The sequence below is a fragment of the Heterodontus francisci genome, chromosome 4 (assembly GCF_036365525.1).
Source record: "Heterodontus francisci isolate sHetFra1 chromosome 4, sHetFra1.hap1, whole genome shotgun sequence".
Classification (NCBI taxonomy): domain Eukaryota; kingdom Metazoa; phylum Chordata; class Chondrichthyes; order Heterodontiformes; family Heterodontidae; genus Heterodontus; species Heterodontus francisci.
This window is the reverse complement of record NC_090374.1, coordinates 144,707,726-144,731,516: the sequence shown is the minus strand read 5'-3', so window position 1 is coordinate 144,731,516 and position 23,791 is coordinate 144,707,726. Positions and strand designations below refer to the sequence as shown.

The 23,791-nt window shown below is 41.9% G+C and overlaps 1 protein-coding gene across 1 annotated transcript in view; it reads left to right on the top strand.

Moving 5' to 3' along the window:
- Positions 1-23,791, top strand: part of mtap (methylthioadenosine phosphorylase) — a 229,590-nt gene that overhangs the window by 36,755 nt on the left and 169,044 nt on the right. The window contains exons 3-4 of the mRNA XM_068030256.1: positions 12,710-12,768; positions 16,105-16,272. Of these exons, the coding sequence (XP_067886357.1) occupies positions 12,710-12,768; positions 16,105-16,272 (227 nt within the window). The remainder of the gene's footprint in view (positions 1-12,709; positions 12,769-16,104; positions 16,273-23,791) is intronic.

The window sequence follows — 23,791 nt, the reverse complement described above, 5'->3', positions numbered from 1 at the left end:
GGTCGTACCATAACAGTGACACGCAATATACTTTAAAAAAAAATAGAGATTAATTTGCTGTCAAAAAGCTCATATTAAGAATTGCTTTTGACCAGACTTTACATTTTGTCAGTTGCTACGTGATCATGGAACTAACACACGGAGTTGAATTGTTCTGTAAACAATGCAGCAAAATTAGTGGTGTCCTTCTCTGAGGGAGAGTGCCTTTAAAGTGTATTTTTGTCTTAGTAATCATCCCATTGGGCTATTTCAAAAGAGGAACAAAGAGTCTTTGACCGTTATCAGTTCAGCCTCCCTGTCAGACTACTGTCTGTGCATTGAAACTGGCAGAGGGAATCTAAGGTGAATAGCTTGCTCATATCAACAATTTAGTGCCACTGAAATGATTAGGAAAGGTGGAACAGACTTGAGCAGAACTGTTTTGAAGTGGAGTAACCTGTAGTCTGAAAATCTAATCTGGTGTAATTGTGAAAAAGGAAAGTATTGGGGTAAATCATGATTCTCTTCTCTCTCTGGGTGCCATACTTGTAATGACTGTAGGTCAGAGGTAGAGCTATACCATTATACCCTGATTCTCCAACCCTAGGGTCGTTGCAAGCCCTGCTGGAACCACAATTTTAATTATCTAGGAAGTTACGGAATAAGAAAGGTGGAAACCTGTAAATGACACAGTGTACTATTGAGGAATTTGTGCATTAACCTGGCAAGATATGTATGCAAAATAATTTATTTGGTGGATTAAATACCTTTTGAGGTATGTACATTAATGTCCATTTTTAACTCAAGTGGCTAAAAATACATTTACAAGTCCTCTCAATAATAAAAGTATATTTACTATGTGGGAAATATGATAGGAACATTGGAAGAGAATTCAGCCCCTCTAGTTTCTTCTACCATTCAGCTAGATCATGGCTAATCTATGTCAAGAACAAAGAACAGTACAGCACAGGAACAGGCCATTCGGCCCTCCAAGCCTGCGCCGATCTTGATGCCTGCCGAAACTAACACCTTCTGCACTTCCGGGGCCCATATCCCTCTATTCCCTTCCTATTCATATATTTGTCAAGATGTCTCTTAAACGTCGCTATCGTATCTGCTTCCACCACCTCCCCTGGCAGCAAGTTCCAGGCACTCACCACCCTCTGTGTAAAAAAAAAAACTTGCCTCGCACATCCCCTCTAAACTTTGCCCCTCTCACCTTAAACCTATGTCCCCCAGTAACTGACTCTTCCACCCTGGGAAAAAGTTTCTGACTATCCACTCTGTCCATGCTGCTCATCATTTTGTAAACCTCTATCATGTCGCCCCTCCACCTCCGTCGTTCCAGTGAAAACAATCCGTGTTTTTCCAACGTCTCCTCATAGCTAATGCCCTCCAGACCAGGCAACATCCTGGTAAACCTCCTCTGTGCCCTCTCCAAAGCCTCCACGTCCTTCTGGTAGTGTGGCGACTAGAATTGCATGCAATATTCTAAGTGTGGCCTAACTAAGGTTCTGTACAGCTGCAACATGACTTGCCAATTTTTATACTCTATGCCCCGACCGATGAAGGCAAGCATGCCGAATGCCTTCTTGACTACCTTATCCACTTGCGTTGCCACTTTCGGTGACCTGTGGACCTGTACGCCCAGATCTCTCTGCCTGTCAATACTCCTAAGGGTTCTTCCATTTACTGTATACCTCCCACCTGCATTAGACCTTCCAAAATGCATTACCTCACATTTGTCCGGATTAAACCCCCATCTGCCATTTCTCCGCCAAAGTCTCCAACCGATCTATATCCTGCTGTATCTTCTGACAATCCTCATCATTATCCGCAACTCCACCAACCTTTGTGTCGTCCGCAAACTTACTAATCAGACCAGCTACATTTTCCTCCAAATCATTTATATATACTGCAAACAGCAAAGGTCCCAGCACTGATCCTTGCGGAACACCACTAGTCACATTCCTCCATTCAGAAAAACACCCATCCACGGTTACCCTCTGTCTTCTGTGACCGAGCCAGTTCTGTATCCATCTTGCCAGCTCACCTCTGATCCCGTGTGACTTCACCTTTTGCACCAGTCTGCCATGCGGGACCTTGTCGAAGGCTTTACTAAAGTCCACATAGACAACATCCAGTGCCCTTCTCTCATCAATCATCTTCGTCACTTCCTCAAAAAACTCAATCAAATTAGTAAGACACGACCTCCCCTTCACAAAACCATGCTGTCTCTCACTAATAAGTTCGTTTGTTTCCAAATGGGAGTAAATCCTGTCCCGAAGAATCCTCTCTAATAGTTTCCCTACCACTGACGTAAGGCTCACCGGCCTATAATTTCCTGGATTATCCTTGCCACCCTTCTTAAACAAAGGAACAACATTGGCTATTCTCCAGTCCTCTGGGACCTCACCTGTAGCCAATGAGGATGCAAAGATTTCTGTCAAGGCCCCAGCAATTTCTTCCCTTGCCTCCCTCAGTATTCTAGGGTAGATCCCATCAGGCCCTGGGGACTTATCTAGCTTAATGCTTTGCAAGACACCCAACACCTCCTCCTTTTTGATGATGAGATGACTGAGACTATCTGCACTCCCTTCCCTAGGCTCATCATCCACCAAGTCCTTCTCCTTTGTGAATACTGATGCAAAGTACTCATTTAGCACCTCACCCATTTCCTCTGGCTCCACGCATAGATTCCCATCTCTGTCCTTGAGTGGGCCAACCCTTTCCCTGGTTACCCTCTTGCTCTTTATATGTGTATAAAAAGCCTTGGGATTTTCCTTAATCCTGTTCGCCAATTACTTTTCATGACCCCTTTTAGCCCTCCTGACTCCTTGCTTAAGTTCCTTCCTACTGTCTTTATATTCCTCTAGTGCTTCATCTGTTCCTAGCCTTCCAGCCCTTACAAATGCTTCCTTTTTCTTTTTGACTCGGCTCACAATATCCCGTAATAAAAACAAGAAATGCTGGAACCACTCAGCAGGTCTGGCAGCATCTGTGAAAAGAGAAGCAGAGTTAACGTTTCGGGTCAGTGACCCTTCTTCGGAACTGCCAAATATTAGAAAAGTCACAGGTTATAAGCAAGTGAGGTGGGGGTGGGGCAAGAGATAACAAAGGAGGTCTAGATTGGACCAGGCCACATAGCTGACCAAAAGGTCACGGAGCAAAGGCAAACAATATGTTAATGGTGTGTTGAAAGACAAAGCATTAGTACAGATTAGGTGTTAATATACTGAATATTGAACAGCACTTATATTTAAAATGAAATATTTCATTTCATTTTAGTCTGTTCAGTTTGCTTACCCACTGTTTTTTTCAGTTTTGCACTTGTTGCTGTTCAATATTCAGTATATTAACACCTAATCTGTACTAATGCTTTGTCTTTCAACACACCATTAACATATTGTTTGCCTTTGCTCCGTGACCTTTTGGTCAGCTATGTGGCCTGGTCCAATCTAGACCTCCTCTGTTATCTCTTGCCCCACCCCCACCTCACTTGCTTATAACCTGTGACTTTTCTAATATTTGGCAGTTCCGAAGAAGGGTCACTGACCCGAAACGTTAACTCTGCTTCTCTTTTCACAGATGCTGCCAGACCTGCTGAGTGGTTCCAGCATTTCTTGTTTTTATTTCAGATTTCCAGCATCCGCAGTATTTTGCTTTTATCACAATATCCCGTGTTATCCAAGCTTCCCGAAACTTGCCAAACTTGTCTGTCTTCCTCACAGGAACATGCTGGTCCTGGATTCTAATCAGCTGACGTTTGAAAGACTCCCACATGTCATAACTCAATAATCCCTAATACCCTTACCTACCAAAATTCTATCAATTTCACTTTTTAACATTTTTTTTATTGACCTCGCCTCAACAGATCACATGTACAAGCCTGTAGCTTTCCACAAATAAAGCAATCTGATTATTGATGGATAATATTTCTGGTGAAGAACATTAACTTTTTTCCCCATAAAATTCTCCAATTTCCATTTGTAATCCCCTGTGTAATGTACAAATCAAGCTGAGTAAGAGATACTGTGAGAAATCTGTTTTATTCTGAATCACACAATGCCCCTTTGCCTTGCCCTTAAATGTAGTCTGATTGCTCAACCTGATGTAGCAATAGTTCTTTTTTTCTCTTGTCCTTGACATTAGTCACGCTCATGTTATTTGAATTGGTGAAAAAAAATTTCTTGTATTGTGTACAAATGGCATTGTATCCATTTGTGGTCTCGGTTTCAGAATTATTTTCAATTATATGACAGTTTATCAGTAACATTTTTGAAATGTCATTCCATTAATAGGCACCTCAAGTATCTTTTACTAAAGTTATTCCATTAGTTGCAAAGAAAGGGCCAGGTGATTTGAAGATGGTTAAATTTTGGGGCGTCGAGAACTGTTCTGTGACCATGGCAGACTAGTTTGTATGTTTTCCTGTTTCTCTGTTCACATTGAGGTTAGTATTTTTGTAAGCATATTGAGAGATATGGAGCAAAGCCGGGTAAATGGAATTAAGGTACAGGCCGGCCTAACTGAATGACAGAACAGGCTCGAGGGGCTAAATGGCTGATCCTGTGTTCTGATAAATGCTGTGAAATCCATTCCTTTTATGTTACAAGCACAGTTGTTCAAAAGTTGAGATTCATGCCTGCATTTATAGCTGTTGGGCTTTTCTGGATGACTGGGGAAAGTACATACATACCAGGAGACCATAGTTGGTCTGCATTAGTTCTGTTCTTTGGCCTCCTTATCTCGAGAGACAATGGATACGTGCCTGGAGGTGGTCAGTGGTTTGTAAAGCAGCGCCTGGAGTGGCTATAAAGGCCAATTCTAGAGTGACGGGCTCTTCCACAGGTGCTGCAGAGAAATCTGTTTGTCGGGGCTGTTGCACAGTTGGCTCTCCCCTTGCGCCTCTGTCTTTTTTCCTGCCAACTGCTAAGTCTCTTCGACTCGCCACATTTTAGGCCCGTCTTTATGGCTGCCCGCCAGCTCTGGCGAATGCTGGCAACTGACTCCCACGACTTGTGATCAATGTCACAGGATTTCATGTCGCGTTTGCAGACGTCTTTAAAGCGGAGACATGGACGGCCGGTGGGTCAATATCAGTGGCGAGCTCGCTGTACAATGTGTCTTTGGGGATCCTGCCATCTTCCATGCGGCTCACATGGCCAAACCATCTCAAGCGCCGCTACAAGCTGGGGATGTTGGCCGCCTCGAGGACTTCTGTGTTGGAGATACGGTCCTGCCACTTGATGCCAAGTATTCTCCGGAGGCAGCGAAGATGGAATGAATTGAGAAGTCGCTCTTGGCTGACATACGGGTATGTCATACTGCATTAGTAGGCTGAGCATATTCAGGCTGCTGGTGGCATCTGCTTCGGGGGTAGAAGTTATATTCACCTTTGGGGTTGTGGCAGGCTCTAAAACCACCTTTGAAGCTTGTTTTGGGTACTTCAAGATGCAGTAGTGTTGTCTCATTTATTTCACATCCTATATGCCAAAGTCAGAAATCTGTTGATGTCGGGAGTGACTCAGTATAAACAGGGTATCATACTACGTGACCTTTGCCACACCACCAAAATTCTGGTCACTAATATGCCATTGAACTGGTGGTGTTGAACTGAAATCATGGAAAAATATCGTTACCATCGCAATGACTTTGGTTCCATGTCATTACTGAAGAGTTTTGATGGGGCGATAAAGGTCAAATTTTAAGCTTTAAATTCACTGGGGTCAAAATTTGTTTTCTGGTGATGGTGCAAAATGGGTGGCATCAGATTAGTTCCCCTTTATATGTGGGTCCCTGATATTCAATTCCATTTCAATCAATGAAATTAAATATCGGGCGCTGTGTATAATGGGTGACCAATCCAATACTGCCTGTTTTGTGCCACCGCCCGAAACCATTTTTTACTCCACCTTTTTTTTTAGATTTTATTTGTGTTATGATAGAGAAATAGTGCCAGATCCAGATTTTTGTGGATAGCTATCCTTCAGTACTGAACTCAGAAATTGTTGTTGATGTATTATTGCTAGAAGTACATTTACTTTTGAATTTCAGTATTAAAATGCTGGTGCTGTTCAACGTGCTTTCACACCATGCATAGTAACAAATTGCACATTGGTGCAAAACATTTACTACTGGTATAATGCTGGCAGTGATGCAGTTACCATATGATGATGTGTAGCCTGTGGATTATGGTATTCTTTTTTGCGCCTGTTTTCTGCTCTCCTCTATTGAAGGATCTGATTTGGAATTGAGACCAGCAGGCTTCTACTGCCTCACTGAACTAGTTGTGCTTCATTTGTGAGCCCAAAGGTTGAGTGTTGGTGAGCTATTTAATCATGTGGGGTGGTGGGGAGAGGTGCTTGAGGGTGGGGGGAATATGAGGGGTTATCGCAGCCAAGCCTGATCATCTCCCCTGTACGCAACACCCATTTTTCAGCAGAGGTCAATAAATAATTATCTTGAATAGAAATTGTAATGTTGATGCGAGCTGTCATATCTCCATTGCTGTGCTGGTTGACGTTAGGTAATTCACTGTAGACCGAGGATTGAATCAGGTCCTTCTGACCTAATCAGAAGGTTTATTTATTTATTTAGAGATACAGCACTGAAACAGGCCCTTTGGCCCACCGAGTCTGTGCTGACCAACAACCACCCATTTATACTAACCTTACAGTAATCCCATATTCCCTACCACCTACCTACACTCGGGGCAATTTACAATGGCCAATTTACCTATCACCTGCAAGTCTTTGGCTGTGGGAGGAAACCGGAGCACCCGGAGGAAACCCACGCGGTCACAGGGAGAACTTGCAAACTCCGCACAGGCAGTACCCAGAATTGAACCCGGGTCCCTGGAGCTGTGAGGCTGCGTGACCACTGCGTCACTGTGCCACTGTGGAGTCATCTAATCGAGATATTTTTAAATTATAAGAGGATATAATAGGGGAGAGACAGAAAAACTATTTCCTCTGGTGGGGGAATCCAGAACAAGGAGGCACAATCTTAAAATTAAAACAAGGCCATTCAGAAGTGAAATCAAGGAGCACTTTTTCATGCAAAAGGTAGTAGAAAGCTCGAATTCTCTTCCCCCAAAAGGCTGTGAACATTGAGTCAATTGACATTTTCAAGACTGAGATTGATAGATTTTTATTAGGAAAAGGTATTAAGTCGATATGGATCAAAAACGGGTAAACAGAGTTGAGGCACAGATCAACCATAATCTGGATGAATAGCGAACAGGCTCAAGGGGCTTAATGGCCTACTTCTGTGGGTAATATCTGGCAGTACATTTACCCACTGCACCATCGGGGCTGATCTGGCACGCAACATTTTAAATCTATTCATGAGCAACTGGCATTGAATAATCATACCGCCCAGTATACAAAATATTTGCAAGGCCTAAGGGAAGGGCAGAGCTCTCTGTAAAACAGCTTTGAGAATGAACAGTTAGTAGCTCATATACAATAATTAATCATAAACAGTGATGTTTTCTAGTAGTGGGTGATATCAATAATGCTGAAGAGAATTCTCTCTCCATTTGATGCTATTACACCTATTACCATGATTGTGTATTCATCTTTCACTAGAATCAATTTTTAACAGAGAAAAGCAAACAATACCCTAATCAGTGACCTTTTCTAGATGCAGAGCCTTCATAAATTCTAGAGTGCAGCATATTTCTAATAAACCTGCAATATTTGACCTACTGGGTACTGTGAACTATTGTTACATGAAATATGTTGGCTGCAAACGTTTCTTGTGTATGAGAGCTTAGCTGCAAAAGTACTTGGCAATTTGAGGAGAAAAATTTGGGATTTGCTAATTTCATTGTCACACTTATACTTCTCCTTCCATGATCATTGCATGGACAGGGCATGTGCTGTCTGATTTAGTGAAATGTCTTTTGTTTGAGATTTATCTTGAATGTGCCAACAGAAACTAGATTCCTGTGAATTACAAGCTTTTGAAACTCAGCCTGATCTTATCAAGACTTGATTATGCAGAGGTTCCTTTATCACTATTGTTTGTGGTGAAAGGAGCTGTGTATTTTATTTATGTTAATAAGAGTAATTTTAATGCACAGTGATAGACTTGCTAGTGAGTTGTTACTGCATGGCCCAGAGGCTGGATTAGCTAGAGGATTAATTCCCCATCCCTCCCAATTCACCTGTGTGTATATGTATCCAATCCCTCCATGGCCTTGCCCTTCACTAGCTCTGTAATTACCTCCAGCCCTACAACCCTCGAGATATCTGCACTCCTCCAATTCTGGTCTCTTGTGCATTCCCAATTCTAATCTGTCCATCATTGGTGTCTGTGCCTTCAGCTGCCAAGGCCCTAAGCTCTGGAATTCCTTCCCTAAATCCCCGCACCCCTCGAATTCTCTCTCCTAAATATGCTCCTTAAAACATCTCCTTGACCAATCTTTTGGTGAACCTTCCTAATAACTCCTTATGTAGTTGTGTTAAATTTTGTTTCATAATGTTCCTGTGAAACACCTTGGGATGTTTAAATATGTTTAAGGTACTTTATAAGTGCAAGTTGTTTGAAAATATCTAAGTGTGGAAGATGCTATGGAACTATTTTAAAATAAAAGCTATGCTATAGGAAGTCAATCAATGGTTGGTGAGATTTTTGTCAGTTTTTGTTTGAATTCAGATTTATTTGTTCAGCATTTGTACAAGTTTCAAGATTTCAGTGAACTGTATATTCTCATGTTGCTACCTCATGTTGCACTGCCTGCACCTACAGAAGATCTTTTTACTGAGTGGTATTATTTGGGAGGTGCAAGGAAGGAAGAATCATTACGTTACATACCAAAGCACACTCTCAAACCAAGGGCTGTTGTTGGCAGATACAAACATTGTGGACATTATAATGAAAGTAGTGCTATACCCAGGAGCAGCTTAGAAAGGGTGCACCATGTGCCTTTAAAATGCAATATAACCCAAGTGCATTATTTTAACTAATTACAAATTAAGGTAATAATGAAGAGTTCATGTTTTCGCTACTTGTCTGACATCTCCACTTTCTATGAGTCAGAGATGGAGTACACTCCCAAGTTCAATTTGAGCTCTGTGCTGAATTAGCTGATAAATTGACTGAGTTGTTCTCCTTAGCATAAGAAGAACCATCGGCTAGGGTGCCTGTTCCTGATTGGCATCAAAGTTACAGTTGTTGAGTGAGGTTAAGATTGGCTTAGATATGACGGTCTCTAAGATAGAATGGTCTGCTGACATGCATCATCAAAGTAGCAAAGCATGACCAGCACTCATGGAACCGAACGCCTGTGAAGGCCATAATCTCCCACATCATTGTAGTCTGCTGCTTGCTACACACTTTTTCTCTATAATCAAGCAGCACCATGTAGCACCCAGAGAAGGAAGGCAGTGGACCTCAGCAAAGGAGAGAGAAAAATTAAACAAAAGGAGAAAAATAGTGGGGGGAAAGGATGACATAACATAATGTTAAAAAGCTGGCTTTGTACCCAACAGTATCTGCAGGAATTTTTAAAAGGTGGTATCACAAAGAAATATCGCCTCTCAATCCTTGTTCTGATATCACGATATACCATGATATATCTATGTAATGGTAATGTAAAAGTACAAAGAGCAAAGGAGAACAAGGAATTGCATCCTTTCTCTGTTGTCTGCACCCCTAGATGTAAATGAGCTGGGCCACTGGCAGTCATCTGTGTTTTGAATCGCTGAAAATGTCAGCTTGAGGCCACCTGTTTCAGTAAAGTGGGAGCTGGTACTTCGCCTTTGTTCTCCAGTCCTTCAGAGAAGGAAATCCTGATCTGGCCTAGAGACAATTCCAGATCCACACTATGTGGCTGCTTCTTTAATGTTCTCTGAAGGCGCCGAACAAATCACTTAGTTGTAAAGGCAACCAAGGATGAACAACTAATAGAACATTGCTCATATTAAGAACAAATTTTTAAAAAGTAAAGTAATAGCCTTTTTAGAAAAAAAAAATCATTCATGGGATCTGGGCATTGCTGGCAAGGCCAGCATTTACTGCCCATCCCTAATTGCTCTTGCGAAGATGGTGGTGAGCGGCCTTCTTAAACCCCAGCAGTCTGTCTGGTGTATGTACACCCACAGCGCTGTCAGCTAGGGAATTCCAAGATTTGAACTCAGCGATGTTGAAGGAAGAGCAATATAGTTCCAAGTCAGGATAGTATGTGACTTGGAGGAGAACTTGCAGGTGATGGTGTTCCCTCTCGCCTGCTGCCCTTGTTCTTCAAGGTGGTAGAGGTTGCGGTTTGGGAGATGCTGCTGAAGACTTGGGGAGTTGTTGCAGTGCATCTTGTAGATGCTACACACTGCTGCATGGTGCGCCAGTGATGGAAAGAGTGAATGTTTAAGGTGGTGGATGGGGTGCCAATTGAGTGGCTGCTTTGACCTGGATGGTGTTGAGCTTCTTAAATAATGTTGGAGCCGCACTCATCCAGGCAAGTGAACAGTTTTCCATCAAACTCCTGACCTGTGCCTTGTAGACGTTGGGGAGTCTTTGGGCAGTCAGAAGGTGAGTTACTGTTTGAAGAATACCCAATCTCTGACCTGCTGTTGTAGCCACTGCATTTATGTAGCTGAGCCAGTTAAGTTTCTGGTCAATGGTGACCCTCAGCATGCTGTTGGGGGATAGTATAGTATGGGGGGGGGGGGCTTCATTGATGGTAATGCCATTGAATAAGAGAGATGGTTACATTCTTTCTTGTTGGAGATTATCATTGCCTGGCACCTCTGTGCTGCAGATGTCACTTGCTGCATGTGGGCACAGACTGCTCCATGAACTGAAGAATTGCAAATGAAACTGAACATTTTGCCATCGTCAGCAAACATCCTCACTTCTGACCTTATGATGGAAGGAAGGTCATTGATGAAGCAGCTGAAGATAGTTTGGCCAAGGACACTACCCTGAGGAACTCCTACAGTGATGTCCTGGAGCTGAGATGATTGACCTCCAACAACCACAGCCATCTTCCTATATGCTAGGTACGACACCTTGCTTACATAGATATAGATATGCATGAGAAGGGAGAAGCATTCTGTTCTGTGTTTGAGTGAGAATTGGTCAATACTTAACATGTGTTAGTTAAGAAGAATTGTTAAGAGAGTACTGGGGAAAGTGGTGACCATGTGATGAGATTACTCAGTAAAATTTTACCATTCAGGTGCTCTCCAGATGTTTTTCTTGACCAAGCTCATGGGACCACTTGCAGGGAATTACCCATAGGTTGAAACATGATATGACATGTGGAATAATATGGGGGTAGCATTTCAGGGGAAAACAATTCATCCTGCGTTCTGACAAAAGGTCTTTGACCTGAAACATTGGGCTGAACTTTTGTTTTTGGGTTGAGACCATTTCCGGGTCCTGACCCCACACTGCATCAGTGCCTGATGCCCAATGCAGTTTTCATGAAGGTGACCAGTTAGTGGCCAGATAGCATGTTCACTGTCCAATTAAGTACAGCGGGCAGGCTCCTGAGGTTGGAGGGCCAGTAGGAGGCCATCCAGTATAGAAAGATCGGCAGCCCCACCGTCGGAGGTGGGAGCGGCTGATGTAGGTAGGAGAAATAGGGCGTCTCGTGATGGAGGCACCTCTGATGACCTTTTACAAATTTATAAATACAAAGAGGCCATAGCTGTCAGGCTGTCGTGGAGGGACAAGCCTCCACTGGACAGCCAGCAGACATAAATGAGGCCCTATGGCAATGGTTGGGAGAGGCTGGGGGCGTTTCCTTTCAGGATTGAGAGCTGGCTGGGAGGCCACCTCCATCTCTCAGCAGTGTTTCAGCCTCAGCAGGAGCCTACATGCGACTGGAAAATTCCAGTTGACATCAGCAGAGTGGCCTTAATAGGTGCTTTAGGTGGCCTAATTGGCTAGCCTCCACTTGCTGTCAATCCAGCCTGTTCCAAAATGACCCAGAGGCAAGAGTATGCTGGCAGACTGGCATGCCAACCGGTAGCGGGAAATTGCCAACTGTCCCAACTCCGGTCCTACCTCTGCAGCCGAATGAAATTTCAGCCCATTATCTTTGTTTCTTTCTCCACAGACCTGCTGAGTATTTCCAACATTTTCTATCTCTTTTACAGATTTCCAGCACCCGCAGTATTTTGCTTTTCGATTATTGCTGCTGATAAGATCACTGAATGTGGTCTGAGGCACCTTTTACTCGGCAGTGAAAGAACTTGTATTGAAACAGCACTTCTCACAACCTTGGGATGCCCAAAGCTCTTCAGACCTGACAAAATACTTTTAATAAATAACTTGATGATCTGTTTTAGGGATGTTGGTTCAAGGTTAAATGTTGACCAGGACACTGGGAGAAACTGCCCTGTTCCTCTAAGACCACCATAAATGTCCACTTTTGATGCCAGTTATTTGAAATATTTAGTGCCCATTTGAATCTGCATGAAGCAAGAGCCTATTCAAAGGTACTTTAACTTTATTCTGTAGTAGTGAACTCCTTTTAGTTAATTCAACTTGATATCATTAACCTCCCAGGTCTACCTTCCACCCCACTGCGTCTGTCTCGTATTGCATTGATTCTATGATTGGAATGTGTTTCTGCTTTATGGAATAAATGAAAATTTTAAAAATTGAGGGCAGACCAATAACAGGACATTTACCAAGTATGTTTTAACATACCTGCCCAATGGTGGGCAATGGTTTGTTTGTGTAATGCTTTGCAATTCTTCTTTTTCATATATAGCCTTCAGCTGCACTGATACTGGGGAAGATCAAAAAGGTTCATTGTGTCCTCCTTGCTAGGTAAGTTTTTTGAAAACTAAAATTAGTTTCTTGGCTATTGACTGTGTAAACTGCTTTATTATCTCCTGGACATCAGTTGTTGGTTCATTTGCCAAACTTACTGCGCTTTTATTGCACAATCAAATGAATAGTAAATATCCTGGAGAAATCGAGGCCGAATACCCTGGGCGATTTCAAACCTGTACAGTCCTGTCCAGTTTTAGGTGACAGTTCTGATTGGCAGGGGAGTGGGACTAATTCGATAGCTCTTTCAAACTGCTGGCACAGGCTCGATGGGCTGAATCATCCTATGATTCTAAGCCAATTAAATCTTTTAAAAAGCAACCGGATGATATGTATATAGATTGGATTGAAGGTTTTATGGATACATTTTGGCATAGATTAGTAAATAGTTTATAGAGCACAAAGAGACACTTAGTCGAAGATAAGACAGTATTATCTGTGGGAAGATCACGGTTTAGGCTTCCAGGAAATTTACCCATGTTCAGTTACCTCACCTAGGAAATTTAAGTAAGTTAGGAGGCTATGATAATGTAAATTCTGAGAGATTTATTTGAGCTTCATGGCCTTTTCTCATTCCATGCTTTGTTAATGTATGTTCTTGTGAAACACATTTGATATTTGCAGCCCAGGGAATGTAATTTCTAGGCTAATATTCTAGTGACTCCAACATTCTTTACAATTTCACTGTGATCAAATTCAGAACCAGTGTGAAATTTTTCACCAAGATCTTGGCAGAAGGGCATAAATCAGCTAATTAGCAGAAGTTTTTGCTGCATCCCTTTTGTAGACACCTCCTTGATTTAAAAAAAATGGAATATACAGGCTGTTTATAAAGTCCATATTCAACTGTAATGACTTGGAATATGCCCATGATAGAAGCAAACTATAAATGGCATTTGAAAGCTTAATTCATGAAGATTTTAATGTTAATGCTGTGTTAATGTTTTCTTGATTGAAATGACGACAGTAGAAGAAAAGGTGAACTGTGCTTTATGGCTAGCAGGAATGAAGTCCATAACATAAGAAAATTCACTGCTCGGTATAGGAAAAATGCATCACATAGGAACTCAATTAACAATTGGATGAAAAGTTTCTACCATGTGCATATCCAAAATTATTAAAGAGATATGTCATAACTCTCAACAAAGATATATTCTATTGAGGAAGAAAGAGTTTATGGGAAGGATGCAACATTCATGACTGAATAAGGAAGTTGAGGATGGTATCAAGTCAAAAGAAAAGACGTACAGTGCTGCAAAGATAAATGGTAGGCCAGAAGATTGGGAACATTTTGAAACCAGCAAAGGATGGTTTAAAAGAAAAGGTAGAAATTAGAGTATGAGAGTAAACTAATAAGTATAAAAACAGATGATAAGAGCTTCTGCAAGTATATAAAAAGGAAGAGAATAGCCAAAGTAAGCAATGGTCCCTTAGAGGATGAAGCTAAGGAATTAATAATGGGAACCATGGAAATGGTAGCGCCTTTGAACAAGTATTTTGTATTTGGCTTCACGGTAGAAGGCACAAAAAGCATCCCAAGAATAATAGAAAATCAAGAGGCAAAAGGGGAGGAGGAATTTAAAACGGTCATTATCAATGGAGAAAAAGGATTTGGAAAACTAATAGGACGAAAGTCTAACAAGTCCCTGGACCTGCATCCTCGGGTTTTAAAAGAAGTGGCTACAGAGATGATGTTTGTAATCTTCCAAAATTCCCTAGATTCTGGAAAGGTCCCTGCAGATTGGAAAACTGCAAATGTAATGTCCCTATTCAAGAAAGGAGGGAAACAGAAAGCAGGAAACTATAGGTCAGTTAGCTTGACATCTGTCATTGGGAAAATGCTGAAATCCATTATTAAGGAAGCAGTAGCAGGACAGTTCGAAAATCATAATACAATCAAGCAGAGTCAACATGGTTTTATGAAAGGGAAATTGTGTTTGACAAATTTATTAGAGTTCTTTTAGGATGTAACAAGCAGGATGGATAAACGGGAACCAGTAGATGTAGTGTATTTGGATTTCCAAAAGGCATTCAATAAGATGCCACATAAAAGGTTACTACACAAGATCGCTCATGGTATTGGGGAAATATATTAGGATGGATAGAGGATTGCTAACTAACAGGAACAGAGTCAGGAGAAATTGTTCATTTTCAGGTTGGCAAATTGTAACTAGTGGTGTGCCACAGGGATCAGTGCTGGGACCTCTATTATTTACGATCTATATTAATGACTTGGATGATAGGACTGAGTGTATTGTAGTCAAATTTGCTGACAATACAATGATAGGTAGGAAAGCAAGTTGTGAGGAGGGCTCAAAGTCTACAAAGGGATATAGATAGATTAAGTGAGTGGCCAAAAATTTGGCAGATGGCATATGATGTGGGAAAATGTGAGGTTGTCTACTTTGGTGGGAAGAATAGAAAAGGTGAATATTATTTAAATGGAAAGAGACCGCAGAATGCTGTGGAACAGAGGGTTCTGGGTGTTCTTATACATGAATCACAAAAAGCAGATACATCAAGTACTTATGAAGGCAAATGGAATGTTGGCATTTATTGCAGGGGGGATGAAGTATAAAAGTAGGGAAGTCTTGCTACACCTGTACAGGGCATTGATGAGACTGCATTTAGAGTACAGTTTTGGTCTCTTTTAGGAGCAATATACTTGCATTGGAAACAGTTCAGAGAAGGTTCACTAGGCTGATTCCTGAGATGAAGGAGCTGTCTTATGAGGAAAGGTTGCATGTATACTGAATGGAGTTTAGCGGTGATCTTATTGAAACAAGTAAGGTTCTGAGAGGGCTTGACAGGTAGATGCTGAGAGGATGTTCCCCTGGTGGAGAAATCTAGAACTAGGGGCATAGTTTCAAAATAAGGTGACTCTGTTTTAAGATGGAAATGAGGAGGAATTTCTTAATCTTTGGAATTCTCTACCACAGGGAACAGTGAAGACTGGGCCATTGAATATATTCAAGGCTGAGCTATACAGATTTTTGATTGACAAGGGAGTTGAGGGTTATGGTGGGGGGGTGGGGTGGGTAGTGGTGGGGAAGAGGCAGCAGGAAAGTGAAGTTAAGGCCATAATCAGATCAGCCATGATCTTATTGAATGGTGGAGCAGGCTCGAGGGGCTGAATGGCCTACTCCAGCTCCGATTTCTTATGATTAAAGTGTAAAGTTGCACAAGGACTTTATAAACACTCTGTGTTTATATGTGTGTGTATATTCACATGGAAAAACTGTCTGCTTTCTTCCATAAATTTTTTAGAGAATATGTACTGTATTTACCGCCCCCAGTAGGATCTTCTATAATTGATTTTCCTTTATTTCATAGACATGGGAGGAGGCACACAATTATGCCAACAAATGTCAACTTTCGAGCAAACATCTGGGCATTGAAGCAGGAGGGATGCACCCATATTATTGCCACTACTGCCTGTGGCTCACTGCAGGAAGAAATCCAGCCTGGTGATATTGTCATACTTGACCAATTCATTGACAGGTAATTTTAATTCTACATTGTTTGTAAAGGAGATGTCAAAGTTTGAGTGTGGGCGTAACATTTGAGCATTCCAAATTGGGGTCAGGGGGTAACTTACTGTGTGTTGTGGTTATTAAACAGGAAAATAAGTGACAATTGGAGCTGCATGTGAATATTCTATCTCCTGATTTTCTGTTCCGCCTTCCCCTCCAAACCATTATGAGCAACCCCTGCACAAGTGAAATCTTTCATTGAAAGGTTGTAAAGAAATAAACAAGAATAATGGTCTGTTCTTAACATCTTCATAAATTGAAGACCTCTTTTTCTCTTGATTGTATTTACAAGGGTTCGCATCCCACTCCCTCTCCCTACCTCTTCCACTCGCGCATTGTTCATTTTGGGATGTGCTTGAGCAAGATAGGTGAAAAGACAGTATGTCCATGCAGCATATTTAGTGGCACGAGAATCTGAGTGTGGTTTCAAGTCAGAAAACATTTTATTTGTTTCAGTTTCCACTGAGAATTTGGTTTGTTTAGTCATTTTTTTCAGAGAGTTTGGGGGAGGGCAATACCCTATGGTTTGTTTGTGGTAAGATGTGGACAACATACAAGGGAACCTTTACAGAGCGGCTTCATTAGAAGCACTGTGCTTGGATGAGAATTACCACCACTTTGAAATGCAAACCGCAGCTTTCAAAGTTGGCTTTGGAAGAAGCAGACTTCAGACCTTTCAAACCCAAGGACTCATTCCTAGTTGCGGATAACTACCCTTGGCTAACCTGCTTTCTTGTTCTTTTAAATGTGTTGCTTCAGCAATTTAATTTCCTCCCTTCTCTTTCCCACTGAAATTGTAAGAAGGGAAGTGAACAGAAGATTAGGCAAAGAAACAAACTAAACTGTAGTGGACCTAAAAGTGAATTTAAAAGAACATGACCAAACCATAACAAGAGGAAGCAATAAAAATGCTGAGAAATTCTGGTAGCTAGTCAAATATGCTCATCAATCTAAATGTTTCTATAAAATAAACCTTAACCACTCACTATTTCAGCAAGGTGACATTTTTCTGATGCTGTGATATGTTCCAGTGTGATTTACAGCAGACCATATATTTAGTAAACTTTCTTTTTCTGTGCTGGAATGTTTTTTTTTATTTGTCAAAGAAGACAAGTGTGGGAAAAATAAAGCTTTGGCTATTGTTTAAGGCAATCAAATTACTATACATTTTGGTTGTTGCTGTATTCTGCTTATATCACTAGATAAATGGGTGTAAAAATCCTTTGATTCCTGTTCCATCTTCATCAGTTTACAGGAAACCGATGCATTATAGACATTGCACCTACATCTGTTTTGTGGCAGATCAAGTTTAAGAACATAAGAAATAGGAGCAGGAGTAGGCCATTCAGCCCCTCAAGCCTGCCCTGCCATTCAATAAGATCATGGCTGATTTGTCCCAGTCCTCAACTTCTCTTTTGGGCCTGCTCTGCCTAACCCTCAACTCCCCGAGATTTCAAAAATCTATCTACCTCCTCCTTAAATACATGTAGTGACCTAGCCTCCACAACTCTCTGAGGCAGAGAATTCCAGAGATTCACCACCCTCTGAGAGAAGAAATTCCTTTGTATCTCAGTTTTAAATGTGTGCCCCTTATTCTGTAGTTATGTCCCCTAGTTCGAGATTCCCCCACTCGTGGAAACATCTTCTCAGCATCTGCCCTGTCGAGCCCCCTTAAAATCTTACATGTTTCGATAAGGTCACCTCTCATTCTTCTAAACTCCAATGAATAAAGGCCTAACCTGTTTAGCTGTTCTTGATAAGACATCCCCTTCATCCCAGGAATCAGCCTAGTGAACCTTTTCTGAACTGCCTCCAATGCTAGTATATCCTTTTTTAAATATGGGGACCAAAACTGTACGCAGTACTCCAGGTGTGGCCTCACCAACACCCGGTACAGTTGTAACAGGACTTCCCTATTTTTAAACTCTAACCCCCTAGCAATAAAGGCCAAAAGTCCATTTGCCTTCCTAATTACTTGCTGCACCTGCATGCTAACCTTTTGCGTTTCATGCACAAGAACACACAGATCCCTCTGTACTACAGTACTTTGTAGTCTTTCTCCATCTAAATAATAATCTGCCTTTTTAGTGTGACCTCACACTTTCCCACATTGAATACCATCTGCCAAGTTTTTGCCCACTCACTTAACCTATCTATATCCCTTTGCAGATTCTTTGTGTCCTCATCACAACATGCCTTCCCACCTATTTTTGTATCATCAGCAAATTTGGATACACTACACTCTGTTATGATGTCATAACTGATGTTAAGCTAACTGGTCTATAGTTTCCTGCTTTCTGCCTCCCTCCTTTCTTGAATAGGGGTGTCACATTAGCGGTTTTCCAATCCGCTGGTACCCTACCGGAATCCAGTGAGTTTTGGTATATTATGACCAATGCCACCTCTTCTTTTAAAACCCTTGGGTGCAGGCCATCGGATCCTGGTGACTTGTCTGCCTTTAGTCCCATCAGTTTGTCCAGCACCTTTTCCCTCGCGATGGAGATTGCTACAAGGTCCTCCCTCCCACTTACACCTTATTCATCTATTATTGTTGGGATGTTTATACTGTCCTCCACCGTGAAGACTGATGCAAAATTTTGGTTTAAATTATCTGCCATTTCCCTGTTATTAATTCCCCATTCTCGTCCTCTAAGGGCCCCACACTTACTTTAGCTACTCTCTTCCTTTTTAATATACCCATAGAAGCTCTTACTGTTTGTTTTTATATTTCTTGCCAATTTACTCTTTTTTAGTTTAGCGATACAGCACTGAAACAGGCCCTTCGGCCCACCAAGTCTGTGCCAACCATCAACCACCCATTTATACTAATCCTACACTAATTCCATATTCCTACCACATCCCCACCTGTCCCTATATTTCCCTACCACCTACCTATACTAGGGGCAATTGCTAATGGCCAATTTACCTATCAACCTGCAAGTCTTTGGCATGTGGGAGGAAACCGGAGCACCCGGAGGAAACCCATGCAGACACAGGGAGAACTTGCAAACTCCACATAGGCAGGACCCAGAATTGAACCCGGGTCGCTGGAGCTGTGAGGCTGCGGTGCTAACCACTGCGCCACTGTGCCGCCCACCCTTATAATCAATTTTTTCCCTCTTTATTAGTTTTTTAGTCATCCGCTGCTGGTTTCTAAAAACTTCCCAATCCTCTGGCCTACCACTCGTTTTTGCTGCATTGTACACCTTTGCTCTTGATTTGATACTTTCCTTAACTTCCTTTGTTATCCACGGGTGGTTCATCGTTTTCTTTGAGTCCTTCCTTCTGACTGGAATAAATGTTTGCTGAGTGTTATGAAATATCTGCTTAAATGTTTGCGACTGCTCATCCACTGACTTTCCCTGTAGTCTATTTTCCCAGCCCGCTTTAGACAATTCTTTCCTCATACCTCTGTAATTGCCCTTGTTTAAGTTGAAGGCAATGGTTTGAGACCTGAGTTGCTCGCCCTCAAACTGAATTTGAAATTCTACCATGTTATGATCGCTTCCCCCTAAAGGATCCTTAACTATGAGATCTCTTATTAATCCTACCTCATTACACATTACCAAATCTAAAATAGTTGTTCCCTGGTTCTGCAACATATTGCTCTAAGTAACAATCCCTGAGGCATTCTACAAATTTGTCTTCCATACAGCTTTTGCCAATTTGATTTGTCCAGTCTATATGCAGATTAAAATCACCCGTGATAATTGCAGTGCCCTTCTTACACGCCTCCATTATTTCCTGTTTATATCTTGTCCTACAGAGAGGCAACTCTTCGGGGGCCTATAGACCACTCCCACCGTGATTTTTTTCCCTTGCTATTTCTTATTTCCACCTAAACTGATTCTACATCATGATCTATTACACCTATATCATTACTCACAACTGCACTGATCCCTTCCTTTAATAGCAAAACTACCCCACCTCCTTTTCCTTTCTGCCTATTCTTCCGGAACATTGAATATCTTTGAACATTGAGTTTCCAGCCCTGGTCATCCTGTAACCACGTCTCAGTGATGGCTATCAAATCATAATCATTTATTTCTATCTGTGCTGTCAGCTCATCTATCTGGTTACAAATGCTACGTGCATTTAAACTTTGACTTTTTACCATTTTTACCTACTCTGGTTCTAATTTCTGCTGTACTGTTGTGCTTGTATTCTCTGTCCCTTCCTGTCACTCTGATTAATATATGTTCCTTCACTATCCTGCACCTCTGCTTTCTCATTACTATTCGACTTTTTAAACTTCCCTTCAATTGAACCCTCCCCCACCCCCCTCCCCCACCCCCACCATTTAGTTTAAAGCCTAAATTTAGTTTAAACTGGAGAGCTCTGGATGTAGGAGGTCCAAATCTGTTTCACAGATTTAATATATATGCATAAGGAAAGCATTAGCTCGTGATTGTGTTCAGAATCCTGGCTCATTCAGGATGTGGTTTGATCAGTTTTGTTTCTGTAAAACAATTTCAAACCGAATGAGTTATGGTAATGTGAGTTAGTTTATGGAAACTACACCATCTGCATCAATAAACGAGTGGGGAACTTCGGAATTTCTAGTTTGAAAAGGAATGACTTGTTTGTTGGATGGAACCTTACCAGTGCCAATTTTTTTTTATTGGTGGCTTATTTTACAAGAGAATTTTCTTGGTTAGTTCTGATTGCCATTGGATAATTGGTAAAGCAGCCCTTCAGATTTCCACTGCCTGTTCCATTTGATTTCAGATTTCAGGAGATGTGCTTTTTAAAAAGAAAAATGTTTCCAATTGATGTCATGATGGGGGAGATGTTCTGCTTGAATATACAACCGTATGATGACACCTTGGGGGCAGGGTTGTGAGATTTGGGAAAGAGGCATTGCTTTGAAAATGTTCAAAGGGATCATACTGCCTATTATTTTCCTCAGTAGGCTGTGCTGGGTGCTTGAGCACCTTGTCCTGCTGGAGCATGCAGGCCTCGATAAGGGTTTGAACACGATGTAAAAGAGGGCAGGGCTTCCCTGCCTTGCATTTCCTATTGGGCGGCTTTGCCCATGTCTATGTCGCAGGTGCCTTTCCATCTGGCTTAGCTGACATCTGTCAGATCAGTGGGTCTGCAGTTCACCTACAGTTAGTTTTGCAGGACAAATTCACTTATCAGTTTTCCAAAGGAAGCCACCAGCAGTAGGAGAGAATTGTTCACGTTTTCAGGGTGACTGGGTTGCCAAGAACTCATGTGACCTCATAAGTTCCTTTCTGGAATGCAGTGGGATTTATGGATAGGAAGGGGTTCCATCCAGGTAACCTGCAGGTTTCATATGACTATCAGGCACTACATCATACATGTAGCTGCCAGGTAGTCTGGAAACAGCCACGATGTATTTAGTCATTGGCAGTCGATAGCTCTCCCATTTATTTGAGGACAAGGAGATTGCCTCCTGGAGAGCAGAGATATCCTTTTGAGCCATGGTGCCAGTTTGAAATGCATGAAGTATGACAGAAAATATGAGCAGTTGTCCCAACAAGGATGCAAATCAACCAGACTATAGGCATGCTGAAGCAATGGTTTTTCTGCTTGGACAGTCTGGTGATGTCCTGTTATCCAGCCCTGCAAAGGTATCCAAAATGATATGATAGTAATGTGCTGCATGATGCAAAGTGATGTGTTCTGAAGGGGAGTCAACATGTAACAGCTAGATGTGGAGGGTGAGGAAGGTGTTAAAAAGGATGTTGATAAATCCAAGGCTAAAAGTTGCTAGGTCTGCTAGAGCTGCAGCAAGGAGGATAAATCCAGCAACATCTATTAGATAACTACTTCAATTAATATTCTCATTCACCCTGGGACAAGCATACAGTACATGTTACCAATGAACAGTCACACCAAACCCCATTAGCACTACCGTATAAATAGAAAATACTGGAAATACTCAGCAGGTTGGGTGCATCTGTGGAGAGACCATGGTGACCTTTTCATAAGAACTGGAAAATGTTACAGACGTAATGGGTTTTAAGCATGTGCAGAGACTGAGAAAGGCGGAGGTGGCAGTGGGGGGGTGGTTGCGGAGGGTGGTGGAAAGAACAAAAAGGAAGGGTTTGTTTTTTTAAATTTGTTCTTGGAATGTGAGCATCACTGGCAAGGATCCCTAATTATCCTTGAGAAGGTGATGGTGAGCCGCTGCAGTCCATGTGGTGTAGGTACACCTGCAGTGCTGCTAGGGAGGGAGTTCCAGGATTTTAACCCAGCGACAGTGAAGGAATGGTGGTGATGTTTCAAGTCAGCACGGTGAGTAATTTGGAGGGGAACTTGCAGCTGATGGTTTTCCCATGTGTCTGCTGCCTTCCTTCTAGGCAGTAGAGGTCACGGGTTTGGAAGGTGCTGTCGAAGAAACCTTGGTGAGTTTTGCAAACATAAAGCACTGGTTGATCTGCTGTGGCATTGCACAGGGAGTTACACCCAAGTATCATCCTGAGGTGAAGGCCGGGGGGGGGGGGCGGCGACGGTGAAGGGTAAAAAAACAGGTGATAGTTGGACTGGGGGCTCAGATGTAATTCAATCCCCATCATGAAGTCATTCAGTCCAATCATAAACTCAGTCCTTATTTTAATGTAATTCCTTTATAAATTCCTGTGCTCATATTTCTAATATAAACAATAGAATTAAACCTGCCAATTGTAAATACACCTTTCCAAAAGTGGAAATGCTGTTCCTTGGCAAGTTTACACAGACAAGGGAATGCCCTTCGTGTGACAGAAGCCCAGAGGCACACTTAACACTCTTTTATTACCCTGTGGCAGTTTTAATGCCAGTGTTTTCTTCGGCACTTGCTTGATTCATGCAGGAGTTTCCTAAATAAATGTAAATCAGGGTACAATGATGTCATTAGGATCCCAATGTAATTTTAATGGCCACAGGCACTGTACTCAGTAAAACCTGGTGGACATAAAGCAGAGGCAAATTTAAAACTTATTTCTGTGGAGCTAGGAGAAGCAGGAGCAATTCCATTGAAATTGGTACTCTCTATAATGAGTCAGAATTTGCTGGCAAATGACAGCGAGGTTAAAGTGCTCATCCCTAGGTAAATAACCCAGCAATTCGTAGTGAGGAAGAGATGTCCCTTGAGCTGCAATTGCCTCAAATTTCTGGACAATTTGCGATGCTCTGCCATTAGCCTCACAAAACCGCAGCTGTCCCTCAACCTCTCTGTGAGTTTCAAGAAATTGCTGGACTTGCATGGTTAAAGTGAATTAAATTGGCTGCAGAAAGTTAGTACTGGTAGCTAATGACATTGAGGCTCTTTTAATTGAGATTTGTGTCCGTGCAATGGTACTCAAACTCTCCAGCCTACAAAGGGAACAATTGAAACTGTGGAGTGTCATTCCTGCAGGTGGTAAATTGTTCTTACTGGATTTTAAAATTAATAATAATTCCTAAAAAGAAATCCTTTCAGTCTGTCTTCACTCTGTCTGAATCCAATCTTCCTTTCCCTCTCTCTTTCTCTTACTGAA